The following is a 16,079-nucleotide window of genomic DNA, read 5'->3' on the forward strand; positions in this document are numbered from 1 at the left end:
TAAATCTATAAATTTCTAAATCATTAGGATTTAGAAAGCAGTGAATCACAGTGAAGTGGAAGGAAAAGGACACATTGTTTTCTAAGGATTCTCAGAAAGAAATCTGAATTGTGCAAAGTAACAATTGGGGAACTATGTATATAAACATCAGTTTTCAAATCTTGCAAATGTTTTCAAATAGATTTTGATATAGGATTTGTTTAGGCCCTTGTAGTGCTCTGGTCTATTTACATGTTATTTAAGTTCATGGCTTCTTAAGGGAGTCAGAATATCTTATTTAGAATTATCTGATTAAGGAAGGTTAAATATATATGCAAACCAGTTTTCAGATTTTTTTTGTTGTAAAACTAGAAGATCCATGTATCATTTCCTTTCTCGTCATAGTTATCTACTTCTCTTGTGTTGGTTTAATTCCAACAAAATTACATTTATTGGCTTTGACTTGACTAAATAGTTTCCTTTTGCAAGAATTACCGTAAATATAAGGATTTAACTTTGTGTTGAACTTGTATTTGGCTGTTCTTTTCCTCAAAGCAGAGCTCTCCAGTCTAATCGTCAGAGCGCTGTGGGAAAACGTGTCAAAGCTGCAGCTGTGCCTCTGTTAGCTGTGCACTGATTGGACTTTTCCTGATATGAGGGTTTATGTTGGGTTTTAGAAAGAGAAGTAAAGATTCACATGCTGTCTATGGTTAGATGAATTAAATCTGTTAGGTGATATATACTTATAAACTCATATGGTTACATTTGTGTTATTAATATTTAACACCTTAGATGGAGTAACATGTCAACGAATAAGCAAATAAGATCATTAAAGTATAGATAATTAAAGTATATTTTAAGATCAATAAAGTATATTTTATTCTGCTCCATTTCCTGTGAGAACAAAAACATATGAACAGATTTCCTGACAGTTCTTCTATTAACTCCAGTCTATAGCATAAGAAGTCTCTTGTTTGTGCACAATTTTATTTCTTACATTGAGCTGTGATTCCTTAAAGGTGGTGTATTATTTTACAATTTGCCTAGAGTCTGGATATTAAAAATGTATTATTTCCAAACCTCAGTTCTTGGTTTGAGACTCAGATTTGCATTGATGTTAGGAACAGATAGTGGATTATAATTAATAAGTTGTTCGGAAGCTAAAATGGTCAAAATATTATTGGAGAACCTACACAAAGATACTAAATTGTCAATATTTCACTTTATATGTTTAAAAAATACTAATTACAGCAACAATTAGTACTTTTGGCCTCAAAAAGTCTCCATAAAACTATATATTACAATTTAAGTTTACATTTGGCTGCGCTTATGACAATATAAATGTCAAAACAGTAAGAGTGAATCTGGAAAAACAATAAAACTTGTGTAACTGAATATTTGATAAAGTCACGGTTATGTCACTGTGCATTTGTGAGCGTGTGGGGGTTTAGTCAGCGGTATGTCGGCACTGATGAAGACCAGGAGGAGGAAAGGAATCCTGCCGACCAGATTTCTCAACAATAACAACAACAAACGCTCTGTTCAGCTTTTTTTGGCCGATTCTCAGACCGTGTGACCGATGGTTTGTCTGTCTATGCTTGTAGCAATATGAAAACGCACACAATTTCATCCATTTTATCAAAGTATTAACTGAACAAGGAGGTCTTAATGTTGTGTTTACATGCCGTGTTATGATCTAAGTATAAAGATATGATTTGTATCCTAATCCACTCAAACTGGTTCCAGATTAACAGTTTTTTGAAGATAAGAGTGTTTGAGTAAAAACTAAAGAAAATCTTTTGCACCGAAATACAGACAGCGAGGAAAGACAAAGCAAGAAATGTCAAAATGAAAAGCAACAGTGGTTATTCTGCTAGGGATTAAAATGTTAGAGTGTTACCAGATGAGGGCGACGTCACACCTGGTAATCCCTCACTGTCCTGACCTAGTATCCCCCTGCTGAATCACACACGCAGTGACAGTGACGCTGCAGTCATGCTGCACGGCATGCAAACACAGCAGAACCACTGCAACCAGAGCTCCTGCAGAACCCCCACACTCTGAACATTTTCCCCTCATCTCATAAATATTTCACCTCCAGCTTTAAGATCTCTTCTGATTGGACGTGCCTCAGGGACCAAGGTGTCCGAGTCCCTTTGTGTGCAGAAGAATGCGTGCATGTGTCTTTGCCTCCTATTCAAACCAACAATAAGAGCTTTGACACACGTTCACTGTCCGTCACACATGCCCATACAAACAGATATGGTTTCCCAGCAGAGGCAGAACTGAGCTGCTGGTTCCCCTGGATCATAAAATGGATGGAGATATAATTTCTATATCAGAATAGTTTTGTTCGTTTATAAAATGAGCATGAAGTCCTGTGTCAGATCCCTCTATGGGGTGGGCAGTGAAAGAGTGAGACATTCCTGTGATGACAGCTGGATCATGGAAAACTTCTCAAAGAAGGTATGGAAAATGAGCAGAGTTAGTCACGACACTGAAGAGGAGGAGGTTTTAAAGCAAAAGTGTGTGGAACGTCACTGTGTTTGTTGTCCTTCACCTTCAGGTTAGAAGCATTATTTTTCCCGTTTTTGGCTTGTTTTTTATTTCTGGCTTTAAAAAAATCACAGAAAAGTTTCCATTTGTTTTAGGAGGCGCTGAAAAGATGCCTGTAAAGAGTTTTGACTGTCCTAAAACAAGGTTTTCAACGTTTTGTTGAATTTTCTGTTTTGTTTAGGCTTGCGGCTCAAAATAGTTGCATTCATGATTTCAGTTGCCAAAAATAAAAAAGTATGTTATAAGTAAAAATTGAAAGAGAAAAGGTGAACATAATCAGGACATGATACAGGCTTTGTTATTTAATCTAAGATCAAAAATGTTTCACAGCTGTTTCTAGTTTATATTAATCCTATTTATATTCTCTAAGGATATTGGTAATCAAAACACTTCTTTCAACCCCAACAACACTCCAAAAGATGGTTCTGTTCTGTTCCCTTTCTTCACAAATAGTTTTCCAACCTTTTAAGTAAATATAAAGAAACCAAAATGTAAAATTTTTGAGGATTTTTCCAAAAAGCCTGCTTTATGCTTGTGTTGTGACATTTCTTTCAAGCTGAAAGTGTTTGGATCAATGGTCAGATCCACAAAAAGTGATCAAAGTGACATTTTTTTTATAACACAATGATTGCACAAGCTGCATAACCCTCACTGCTTTTCACTTCCTGCTTTAGGATTACAAGCCCAGACACGTTGGCGGGGAGAGTTTTAATTGGTGCTGCAGAAAAGAAAAGGCGCTGACGTGTAGTAGGTAGATGTAATGCAAGAAAATGTGAACAAATTTTTTTTAGGGAACTGGCTTTCTTAAAACAAACACTTCTTGGCATTAGGGTTCACACCTTTGCATTGATTTTATGAGAAAAACGTCAAGCAAAGCCTGAATCAAACTGCTGTGTTGGGAATGTCGGCATTCAATGGAAGTCACTCCACAGCCCCATTATGAGGAAAGCACTGGTTTTCCTTTGTTATGGAGCGTGTCCAGACAACAGACAATCCTTGTTTGGAGGGCGATGCAGCGTCTGTCTCAGAGGAGCCTGGAAGTGGCCATATAAAGTGCTGAGTCACTGTGACCCTTTTAGAAAGCATGTGCATTTAAACACCTGTAGGCTCAGGTAAGTGCTCCTCTTTTGGTCATTCTGCATTTATGCTGAAGAGAAAAGCAATGAAAACACCCGTCAATAATATTTTGCCCACAGCTGTTGTGTAAACTAACAGAAAGCCAAAATGACAGTCACACACATGCAAACCAAATCATAAATTATAAATCAACGATAAAACTTTCAGACCAACAGCAGATTGATGCAGAACATGAAGTCAAGCCAGCAGGGAATAAAAGAAATAAACTGTAATCACACAATGCTATTTATTTGACAAGTGAAAAGTTTTGTTATTTTTTGCAGGCATAATAATGACAATAAAAGTGATAATAATAATTAATTGTAATACTGCTCAGAGTCTGCTTCTGCTGGTTTGCTCCCTCTCTTTCCATTGTCACCATATGCATGCTGAGTTTGGGAGATTGCTGCAAAGTTAACAACTCAATGCCATGAGCTGACGTCTTACCCAACATGCTCATTAAAGAGGAGGAATTGCTGCAAAGTGATCCTTGGAAAGGAAACTCTTTACAAATTAAAATCAACTTGACATTATTGTTTCATAAGACTGAATTGTAATTAAGTGGGTAAATAAGCACATGGGTCTGGTCACCTATTATTAAAACCCTATTAATACAGTACTAAACTGATTTCCCCATCCCATTGCACTATTTGAGGGAAGATTTAGTAACTAGCTCTTTTTTTGCTGATGTGACCTTCTGAATGTCACACTTTGTATCTCCTAAAACAGATGCGCAGGACAAGCATAAACTAATCTAAATCAGCATCTTTGTTCCCAAACAGCAGTGAAGCTATCATGAAAACTTTTTCTCCTCCTTATTTGGCCTTGATTGTAACTTAAGAGCAAATGAACAGGGAGCTAAAGTTTCCCTCTCACTTCCTCTCATCCTGCTGAAGTGGCTGATGAATAACTAAAGAATTACAAGCTGCTTCTGGTAATATACGGCAGTACACGGTGATTCATTGTCATACTACAACATGCTAACCAGAATGTAGCCCTGGGCTTCCTTGAAACCAAAGTTTCCCCCTGACCTTCCTCTGCTCCTCCTTCTTCCTCCTCCATCACTTGAGTCCGCCTGAGCAGCCAATCAGAGCGCAGAGCTGAGGCCGCAGCACCGCCCTTCCCCCCAACCTCCCCACCGGAGTCATCCGCGGCACAAACCCAATGAGCTTAGAGAAAGTGGGCCGTCTCTGCGCTCTGCGTGGCCCTTCCTGCTTCAGCCTCAACTTTCTGCCTCACTCGTGTTTCCTGGCCTCATCTCTCTCACACAGAAGAGCCCAAAAAGTGTCCGGCTGCTTTAGAATCACAACGGACTGGAGTCGGGATATATCTTTAAATCTTCCGCGCTGGGAAATAGAGCTCAAAACCGAAGTTTAGTTAGGTTTTTTTAAATTGTTTTTGTTTAAATTTACTTTTGCGGGTTTGAGTAGGAAGCAGAGACAGAAGTCTCTGAGTTAAGTCTGTATGAGTGTTTGAGAAGGAAAAAGCAGCAGGATGATCGCAGCTCAGTTATTAGCCTACTTCTTCACAGAGCTGAAGGATGACAAAGCTAAAAAGGTGAGTCTGTTTCTCAATTATTAATCCAATCCGAGTGTTTGTCCAATGGATGCTGAGAGGAGAACAATCACATTTGTCCATCTTGCCTCTACATGTTCGCACTATTTTGAAATGTATGAGTCAAGCAGGGAATACCGACTTTTATTTTGGGGGGAAAAAAAAATCCTGACCGTTGGAGACATTTGCCAATTCAACGTGGCCCGGTGAGACGTGACTAACCGCACTGTTTGGGTAGTAAGATGTGTAAAGAGGGGTGGCACACACGACTGATGCTATGATGTAAGCCTGGGAGGTGTGGCGGAGAGGAAGAGGAAGTGAGTGATCTGGAGAGTAGACCTCAAGGATGAGGAGGCAGGTCTTTATTTCAGGGTCAAAAAGTTTCTTTGAGGTCCAACCTGCTCATACTGATTTTACCCAGTTTTTTCTTCTAAGGACTGTAACACACCAACTTATCACAACATCAGTCAATATCAATAATTATTAGTTTTTTTGTTTTAAATAGCTGAAATACTGCCAAACTGGTGGCTTTACCTTTCTTGTTTTATCCACAGTTTTTACTCCGCGCTGTTATTTTTTTTATGTTTAAGCAGTTATGAATCACGGTGGTAGGACCTTAAACTGAGCTGTGCAAGTTACTTCTCAGGTTGTTGCTAAGAAACCAAAGAGTGAGTGAGTTGCTAGGTAACCAAAGAGTGAGTGAGTTAGTTGAATCCACCAATCTTGCTTAGCTGGCCGGAAGAGGTTGAGCAGCTAGTTTTTCCTCTGCCTACATCTCCCAGAATGCTGTGTGGTTCTGAATTGGAGTTCAGTGAATATTCTATGTATTTATCTATCTGATGTATTATCTATTCGTATTGATTGCATTAGTCTATCGCAATATATATTGTTAATGATTTGTTGTCCAGCCCGATAACACAAATATGTATTCATAGAGATACACACGAACATGTGATATTATTGACTTTTGCAACGATGATATTAGTTACAACTGACTCAAATTTGCTTAGTTTTATTGTAGGTATTCCTAATAAACGTTCCAATCAGTTTCTAACATAACCCAAAGATATAAAGCGTGCTGATGCATTCAGAGCCTGAAGAAAGTAGGAGCTCTTAGTTTTGATATTTTAATGAACAGATAATTATTTTAGTTATTCCTTAGAGTTGATTAAGGAAAATGTTTCAGTTTTTGGCACTATTTCAAAATTATATCTGTGTTGCTTTCTTGTTAAAAGGAAAAAAATAATAGAGAGGCAATGGACAACATTACTTCGCAGTCGGTACATCTATAATGCATGAATGTTGTGAATGATGACGGATAATTAGTGTTGCCTTTAAGTGTCAGTCCTGTGCAAAAACTGGCTGGACCAGTTTTAGCTGATTTTACAGCATGGTATGTGTGTGAGCGTGTGTGTGTGTGTAGGCTATTGTGGATCTAATACTCACTATCAGTTCCCGTAAAACCAGGCGTAAAACTAATATTTATCCTTATTTTTGCCAGATTTTACACCAAAACTTTGCTTTCTCTGACTCCTTTGAGTCATGTATTGTCTCTTTATGGTGTCTGAATGACGTCACCAAAAGCCTCTCTCGTTTTCTGAAAAAAGTCTCCACATGCTACGTCTGTTTTTACCTTTATATTTTCCCCCAAATCACACAAGGCGATCCTCGAGGCTGCCTTTCTCAGATCCTGGCCTGTAGAGGCGAAACAGCCCTCATCTGCAGCCTGGCCTGATGTAACACAACATATCTCCCTCCCTTCTTTACTCCTGCTCTCTTCCGCTCTCTGCCTCCCTAAAATAGGCCAGCTTTGAACCATGTGACCACAGGTGACTGCAGAGGGCTTATGCCTGCGCACAGCGATCGGCAGGTGTGTGGAGTTTATCAGAGCCTCAATTTTCAAATGGATAAAAACTTCTCCAGCTGAAAAACTAAAGCTGGGAAGTGTTTTGCTTAAACGTTCTTGCAAAATTGAGTTAAAGTTGAAGTTTGAACGGTTTGACTTTTCTGAAAGTATTCAGAATATTGAGGTTTTTCATGCCGATGTCCGCTCAGTCAGCTGAATCTGCTGCGCTGACCTTGTCTGACTTCCTGATTCGCTGTTAGTTCCCATCTGAAACGGCGGCTCACCGTGTCTGCATGAGTGTGTGTGTGTGTGCTTAAATTGGGATAAGAGACCGTACAGAAGGGGGCAGTGTGGAGGTCAGTATTTTTCCACATAGTGAGGCTGTATGTGTGTTTGCATGCAGCTACACACACACTACGTAGCTGCTTTGAGTTTTCCTGAATCTCCGTGTGTGAAGGAGGCGGACGGGGCTTTGTTAAGGAAAAGAATGCAAACAGAAAGGAGGATGGGTGGAAGGGCTGGGAGGAGGAGTTGTAAAGCAGACAATGAGTTGCGTCAATTGTGTGACCTTTGCAAAAACTGTGTCTGGAGATTCAGTCTTACCTCAGGGAATGTCAGAAGAGGAAAAAACAAGGCAGTTTACTTCCAAACAAAAGATTTATTCCCTATTTGTTAGAGTTCTGTCGGATCAGATGATGCAGTGCTTTAAAACATGTTTATGCATCAGCAAAAAATGCTGAGTCAGAAATGCTGCGGCTCATCCTGAGTCAGGAACAGAGTGGTGGAAACTCTGCCTCTACAAAGTAATATACTTTCTTTTTTAAGCTTAATTATTCCTGACTAGCAAACACATTTTAATTTCAGCAACTTGAGTTAATACAAACAGCAGTTTCATAATTTTAATTATGTGAAAATGTGTCTGCCTCCTCTAGAATAGAACCTGTCTCACAACATGAAGTAGGCTGAAAGATTTCAAAAAGCCACCCATCATGTCGCCACCAAGAGAAACTCAAAAACAGATGAGAAACAAAGCAATTGACTGTAAAGGTCTGGAAAGTTTGTCAAAAAGTATCCACAAACTTTAGGTATAAATGTTTTGGTTGGTGTGCATCCCATGAAGTAATTGTATTTTAGAAGAACATCTGCATATCTACAGTAAAACATGGTGAAGGTGTGTCGATCTATGGCTGCTTCGCTTCTTCGTGACCTTTTTGGTGGTCCAGTCAAAGTCCAGAGTTAAATTAGAGTGAGATGCTGAATGACCTTAAACAGGCCGTTCATTCTTGAAAATCTTTCATAGATCTGTAAACTTTGTCAGTTATCAGAGCCGATTGACGTTTTTAGCAAGGCTGAAAACAAACAGTTCATCATATGAGAGGCGTATTTTGTGTTAAATCTGATTATATTTGATTTATTTAAAAATGTTTGGTGATCTGAAACATTTAAATATGAGAACAAAAAAATCTTTGGATACTTTTGCACTTTTTCACATCCCCCTGCGACCAGCTGGAGTTCTGTTGCTGCTAACGTCTCATTGCTGTAACAAAAGATCAGTTTGGGCAGCTGAGAACACTTTGTTGTTCAAGTAAGACCTAAGGATGCCTTTCTGATTTCCCTGCTTCCCCGTGGAGCACATTGTTGTTCCTGACTGAGGAGCACAGCCTCCAAACAAGAGGATTAGCTGAGACAAAGTCCTGCGATGTCAGTTAGCTGAAAGCAAGAGTTTAAAAACCGCTGCTTTTTTATGGGAAGAGCATCAGAATCATCCAGTTTGAGCGCCGATTAAACACGCGTTGTGTTTCAGAGCTGTTGTAGGCAGCAGTAATGATTTAATTATTGAAGCTCCAACAGGAAGAGACTCTGTGATGACGTGAGGGGAGTACTAGCGGTTGGCAAAAACACAGAGTTGGCAGCTGTAGTGGTACAACCATCAAACTTAAGTGGCTCGTTCACATCAGCTGGCAGCTGGAGTGGAGAACAGCGTCTGGGATGGAAAAATACTCAACTTCCACACCGGAAGAGTTATTTAAAAACAGTGTAATCTGAAATAAAGTATCCAGTATGTAATCTGTTCAATAATTTACCAATATGTTAAGTAATGAGTCTGACGAGCATCGTCGGTGACCATTGGTAAGGCAGATGTATCACGCATCCCAATTAATCTACACAACTTGTATAATAGGAGTGCATAGCGGTGAGGTCGCGGTTTTAAAATGTAACTTTAAATATCAAAAATATTAAGAAAAAGTAATAATTATCTGCAGTATCATAATCAACCATGTTCAACCAAAGTGCTGACTTGTGTCCTCAGAAATTTCATTTGTGCTTTCGGTTGTGTTTGGGTTTTATTTCTGTCTTTCTGTTTGGGTGTTTTGTTTATTTATTTTTTAGATTTAAAATGTTTTCCATTGCAAAATGCATTGCTCTTTGAGAGGGTAAAGCTGCATTATTATACCATTAATTGTATCACTTGGTGTCAAAACAACAATATTATCATTTATTGCAATCATTTATCGTCCAACAAAATTTGTTATCGTGACAGGTGTGAAATGTCAGAATAGAGCTGCTAAAATGTGATCTGCATGTAAATCTCTTATTGGTTCATTTTGTAGCTAAATGCTAAACCTCTCCTTGACACTTATCAAAACTGGAATTTATCAAATGTAATGGCAGCTGGACGTCTTTTGTTTAGGAAACAAGAGACAATTCCTTCTGCTTAAACACTTCAGATTGTCATGTACTGCATAAATATTAATCTCCCCATGTACAATATTGAAGTCACATTATGGGGGAATTTTTCTGCCATAATCCAAGCGCACACATTTTCAGTCTGAAAGCAGGAGTTCATGTCTTCTGTTCTAAAAGCTTTTAATACTTTTGCTTACATTTTTATTTTAAAAGCAGGACTTCATGTCTTTCTTCTCAAAACTTGTGACGCTTGTACTCAAAACTTCTCCTCGCGCTCACACGTTTCGCACCGCAAGGAACGGATCGGAACGGCACGGGTTCAAAGTGGGGCCGACCGTGTTTGCATTAGAACTTGCGACCCGTTCCACCCGGCCCCTTGGAACCACAAGAGCTGTGGTTCCAATCGGGCCGGCCAAGCGGTTCTGCTTAGAATCAGCAGCTGATTGGCTGCTGGTTGTTATGGAGTCAGACGTTGATTTTCCGCTGACAGCTGGCTCTCACTAAACTGTATTTTATTTTGTAAATAGTGCTCTTTTCAATATTTTTATTTAGTTTTAATTAGCAATGGATTCGTCTCAATATAGTGCAATCACCTAGTCTAATGATGAGGTAATTTTTTTCCTCCGCTTATTCGTCGATGAACAAGTACAGAATGAGCTTAGATAGGTCAACGAGGAAAGAGAAAGTTTTCCGCCGCATCTCTGAGGAAAAGGCTTCAGCCGCTACATCGAAACCATTGTTTAGTTTAAAAATAATGACATCAGGTACAGCTTCGATGGCACCCTCGGTGTATATGCAAACACAACAGGGCTGGAACCGTTCCGTTCCGTACCGTTCTGTATCATTCTGTTCCATTCCGTACCGTTCCGTTCCTTGCAGTGCGAAAACAGCTTTAGCCAATTATATTTTTTGCCAATTATATTTTTAGCCAATTATATTTTTTGCCCCTAAGGGGGCGTTTACACGACAACGATCCAACAAAAACGGCACTTTTGTTCCGTTTTTGTTGGATCGTTTACACGATAACGTTCTAATTACGATCTGTGTTTACACAGTAACGGTACACATCGAAAACGTGTAATGCTCTCGCTGCGCCTAGTTGGTGCTAGGTTCTTTGAAACTTTGAAAGTGCGCATGTGTTTAAAAAAAGTTGTACTTGAAGGCTTGTGGATTTGCGTGAGAAAACAGCATTGTGTGCGTCTGATTAGGGCGCATGCAGTTGGGAAAAAGTGGGATAACTTTGCCGAAAAACCTTGTTTGAGCTTTCACGTGTCTGTAGCGGCCCCGGACTGGAAGCTGTTTATTGTTTTTACCTTGGAATGGCCAACAGTCTGTTATTCCTATATCAATTTGATAAAATAGGAGTTCCCGCACGTCCCATATCCGTGTCCTCTGTTACCTTTTTCAGCAGTTAAAACAGTTTTATCCGTCGCTAACAAGTCGTAACCTGTTTTTCCGAGCCGCCTTCAAACGCAACATGAACGCTGAGACGCTTGTGCTGGGTTTACACCTGTGAGGCAGCGAAGGAGACCTGCTGCTGCTGCGCAGGTGTGTTAGAATCATGGCAGCAACCCAGCAAAACGTAAATAACTTGGCACAGTTTTGCCCCCGAACTAACCGACTGAGTTGAGTAAAGCTGTTGGATGCAGGTGATGATATCTAAAAGATGACTAGCTAATATCAATACAGCACGTTAAGCTTGTTAACAAGTAGCCTGTAGGCTGCTGGTGTTGTTGTCTATGTTCAGCTAGTAGATTCATTTTGCCCCCCAAAATAAGTCGATGCCCCTCCTGTTAAACTCGTCTGGAGCCGGGCTGGTCCGTAGTTCTCTACATAAGAGCGCTGAACAAGCAGCCGTGTATTTTGCCACCTGGGCGGTGCGGAGCGGTGAAGAGACGCTGAGGGAACCGAATCTGATGGGGAAAGGGTAACACCAGCATTGTGAGTAGTTTCTTCTTCTTCTGTGGATTGTATGAAGCAGCTATGTTTTGCGTCATACTATGCATGAGCTGGGGATTCTCTGGAAGAAAAGATCCGTTTTCTAGGTTTACACGACAACGGAAAACGTTAACGTTTCAGAAATATCGCACTCTGGAACCCGTTTTCAATCTGTGCCGTTGTTAGAGAAAACATTCGGTGGTTTCGTGTAAATGCACACTACAAACGCACCAAAACTCTTCCGTTTTCCCCCGAAATTGTTGTCGTGTAAACGGGCAGTCTCTGCTCGCTTTTGAAAACGCCATTTTTGGCGCAGTCGCCTAGCAACCTCTCAGCCAATAGAAGGAAAGTGTTGCAGTGGGTGCGTTTGTTTTCCCCCGTATCACGTCAGCACATTTACATTAAGCAGATTCTGGTAGATTAATGTAAACCTAACAGTCAGTATGAGGTGTTACTTTGCATTCTCATGACCATATTTAAAACTTACATGAGGAATTTAACACCTACAGTATAATTGGCAGTGAGAAATTGTTTTTACTGAAAGCAAATATCCTGTGTGTTTATCCATTACACAGTCTGGGGTTTTTCAACTGTTTTATGGTCATTTTGATGAGCTGAATCCAGAAATTACATTGGTTTTGCTCAATCAGGTCAACTTTCTGAACTATGGATGCAACATGAGCATCAAAACGCATGACTTGTTCTGACATCTGGATGGGTTTGCTCAGAATCTGGGATCGATGAGTGATGATCAGGGGGAGAGACTCCATCAGGACAGAAGGGAGACGGAGAGTTTAGCACAATCAAGACGTAATGTTCAGTTTATGCGTACTTACCCTTAACGTCTAGTTAAGGGTACACTCTGTTAGAAAAAAAAAAAATTCTCCTAAAATCTCTTTTGTATGAGAAAAATTTACGGAAATGAACTGATGATGTCACAAAAATATAATCAATTTAGTCAGAAGATCTGATTTCTCTTAATCTAATTAGAATAAAAACCTGACCTGATTGAGAAAAATGGATATCACTGGAAAATAATCCTAATTCAGTTGAAAAAAATTTTTTTTTGTTGTTTTCATTCAGATGTGACGTTGGAGCCTTCAGATAAAGCGTGTTATCGTCGTCACTGTGTGTTTTTATTCAGCTCTCTGTCAGGTTGTTTGAGCCCTGAGTCAGGAAGGCTGAACCGGCCCTTTAACGGCGAGCTGCCTGCTCTATGATCTATAAAATTTTAATTCCTGTTAAACTCTTCACACCCTCTGAGGCTGCCTTGAAGATCCTGGTGTTACAGGAAATGGCAAATGTGTAACTGTTGAAAGAGGAACTTTCGACATTTCCATTTGACTGTGTTTTTCCCCAGATAAAACCGAATGGATGCCAGAGGGAACACACACATCGACTGTAACTGAGATGACTGCTGATCCTTATTCATCCTGATTCTCCTTCAACACACATATCACATAAAGTTTGTTTCTTTACTGCAGTGTGTGAAGCAAAACTGAATTTCACCAGAGTTGTTCAACGTCCTGTTCCTTAAAAGTCCAGACGACTCTGACGAGGATCAGAGGGCGGAGCCAGCTGGGCAGCTTTACAGCTACCGAACACCTACAGTATAATTGTAGGTGTAGGTGGCCGATAGTTACTTTATGGCTCTTTATCAGATGAGTTTGGACTATAACTTAGCAGATTTGCTTGAATTGCTTTCTCTGTCACTGATTTTTGACTTTTGTCCAGCCTATGAAGAATTCAATTCCCTTCCTGGTCATGCTGACATGATTGTTTGACACATCCTGGACTTTCCTCTCATTATGTAATGTTGCAAAATTTGGTGCATTGATTAAAATCTGAGACAAATGGGGCTGAAACGATTCAGCAAATTTTTCACGATGATTCGATTATCAAAATAATTGTCAACTAATTTAGTAATCGATTAATCCTTAATTGGAGTATGCAGACTCACAAAAATGCTCTTTGTTGAAAGAGCAAAACAGTCTAAGCAGTAAATATGTCAAAACTGTATGAAAACTATATACAGTTTGCCTCTACGATACAAGAAAACCTTCTATCTGTAAGTATGAGCTTCACAGAAATCAAGTGCAGAATTGGTTCCTATTCTGCATAAAAAAGCAAAAAAATAAAATCTTATTAGTGCCTTTTGCTATCATGTTATTAACTGGTTATCCAGAAAATAGTCAACAAATCATCCCTACGCTGTATTGATGTGATTTGTTCACATCAATACAGATGTCCAAATTTGTATTTATTAAAATCTGAATAATTTGATAATATCTGGATTGTTTTTTTTATTTTCATCTCTTAATGTATTTCTAATATTGTATAAAATAAGCTTAAGTGATTAAATAAAAAATCAGCAGAATGTGACAAGTTTTTTTGTCCAATTAATAATCTGCAGATTACTTGATTACTAAATTGATTCGTTGTAGCCCTAATTATAATCACATTACGACTGGCGGTGCACCGACTGCAGTTTTATGGCCGATCACCGACTGCAGATTAAAAATCCCGACCTGCCATTTCCGATTTTGGCCAATACCGATTTTTTTTTTTTTGTCTAAAATGCTGCTAAATGTAGCAAGAAAGTTGATGAGTTGCCAACAGTGAGATGACTATTGTTAACTGCAAACATACAGGCCTGACCTGGTGGGCCGGTCTGCTGGTCAAAACTCTCTCACAGCAGAGCAGAAGAAGATAGAAGTTGATTTAAGTATCTTTGCCAAGGTAGATAAAATTGGTGGTTAAGATCAGCTTCACATGTAAAAATTGGCCGATCATTGATTTCCCAAAATTAGGGAAATTGGCACCGACAAATCGGCTGGCCGACAAATTGGTGCATCCCTAATTATGACCAGTAATGTAATGACGTTTTCCTGACGTGTGTTTTCAGATTGATAAGTACCTGTATGCCATGCGCTTCTCTGATGAGACGCTGCTGGACATCACCAAGCGCTTCAGAGCGGAGCTGACCAGAGGTCTGGGCGGCGACAGCAACGCCACCGCCTCGCTGAAGATGCTCCCAACGTTTGTCCGCTCCATCCCGGATGGAACGGGTGAGTTAGTTCGTCTGAGATTAATCGTGATCCGTCCAAGTACCTGGGGTCCGTGCCAGGATTATGCTGCTGCTATTTTTACACAGACTAATTTTTCATGCATTTGTTTACTTTTCAGAATTAGATGCTCTGCTTAAAAATTAAATGTTCTGGTGTCTAGAAGTGGATTTAAATCCTGCTCTTCATGTGATAGATGTTTTTAATAAAAGCCTGGTAATCGCCCACAGAGACTCGTATTCCCAGGAGATAAACCCTGACTGGGAATATTCGGGTTCTTGTGCTGCTCTCTCATCTGGATTGTTAAATTAATGTTGATTCAAAGTGATTCCTGCTCACAGGCATGATGGATTTTCAAGCCGTTTCATGATCGATACCGTGGATCAGCGCCTCTCGATCCACATCATCATGCCAGTGACGTTTACATTGAGTCATTGTAATAAGAGCTGTGCTGTATAATACACAGTAGTGGACAGAAACAGGAAGTAGAAAATAATATCAGAATAAGTTTAAATAGACTTATCTATATAATAAATCTGTCGTTTATCTAATCTTACATGGTAGCCGTCATTCAGAAACAGAAAGATTAAACGCCACACGCCTTGTTAAAATGTTGTTTAAAAAAGCTTCACTTTCCAATCATTATGAACATCTCAAACAAAACAAGACAATTGTTCTGGACTGGACTCATTAATAAATTAACATAAAAGCATCTCTTATTTTACAAAATCCAACATAAATATGCAGCTCTTGAACCACGATCAGTTTCTCTGATTTTACTCCTTATAGGTTTGAGTAAAATGAACATTGTTCTTTTATTCTATGAACTACTGGCATCATGTCTCTGAAATGCCAAGCAAAAATAAATTTTTTATTGGCAGAAAATGAGAAATGGGTAAAATAACAAAAAGATGCAGAGCTTTCACACCTCAAAACCACAATACTGATGTTTTAACATATTCCAATATGGTGGAATAACCAGGAGGTTTTCAATGGGGTTCAGTGCGGTGGTCTCTTAATTTTTTCCAGCGCTGTATATGTTACATTTCGCAGCCTTGTTTATAAAGAGATTTAAAAATGTGATCTTTGAAGTAACAAAGGAGAAAATCCATAAGTCACCATAAAGCCTCTGGTGATGTCAACCCAGAACATCCAGGACGCGTCGCCTGGACTGAACTGTCTGAAGCTGCAAGTTTTCCAGCTGCATGTTGGTACATGAAGAAACAGGAATGAACAGCAACACTGCCTTGAATGGAGAACGATGCAACAACAGAGCACAGACAGACCCTGTTCTGTTCTTTTATATAATTTTATGACAAACATTGCATGACCTTGAT

The 16,079-nt window shown here is 39.4% G+C and overlaps 1 protein-coding gene across 3 annotated transcripts in view; it reads left to right on the top strand.

Annotated features, from left to right (window-relative positions):
• The first annotated feature begins 2,328 nt into the window (after nt 1-2,328).
• LOC103462842 (hexokinase-1-like) overlaps nt 2,329-16,079 on the top strand; it is a 55,287-nt gene continuing 41,536 nt past the window's right edge. The window contains exons 1-2 of one of the 3 annotated variants that reach the window (XM_008405851.3): nt 2,329-2,445; nt 14,583-14,745. In XM_008405851.3, coding sequence (XP_008404073.3) covers nt 2,344-2,445; nt 14,583-14,745 — 265 coding nt within the window. In that variant the 5' untranslated portion in view covers nt 2,329-2,343. Of the gene's footprint in view, nt 2,446-4,781; nt 5,209-10,706; nt 10,889-14,582; nt 14,746-16,079 lie in introns of those variants that run through there. The other 2 variants (XM_081605257.1, XM_081605258.1) reach the window with 2 other exon arrangements.

The sequence above is a fragment of the Poecilia reticulata genome, chromosome 3, assembly GCF_904066995.2.
Source record: "Poecilia reticulata chromosome 3, P_reticulata-male-v2, whole genome shotgun sequence".
Taxonomy (NCBI): Eukaryota; Metazoa; Chordata; class Actinopteri; order Cyprinodontiformes; family Poeciliidae; genus Poecilia; species Poecilia reticulata.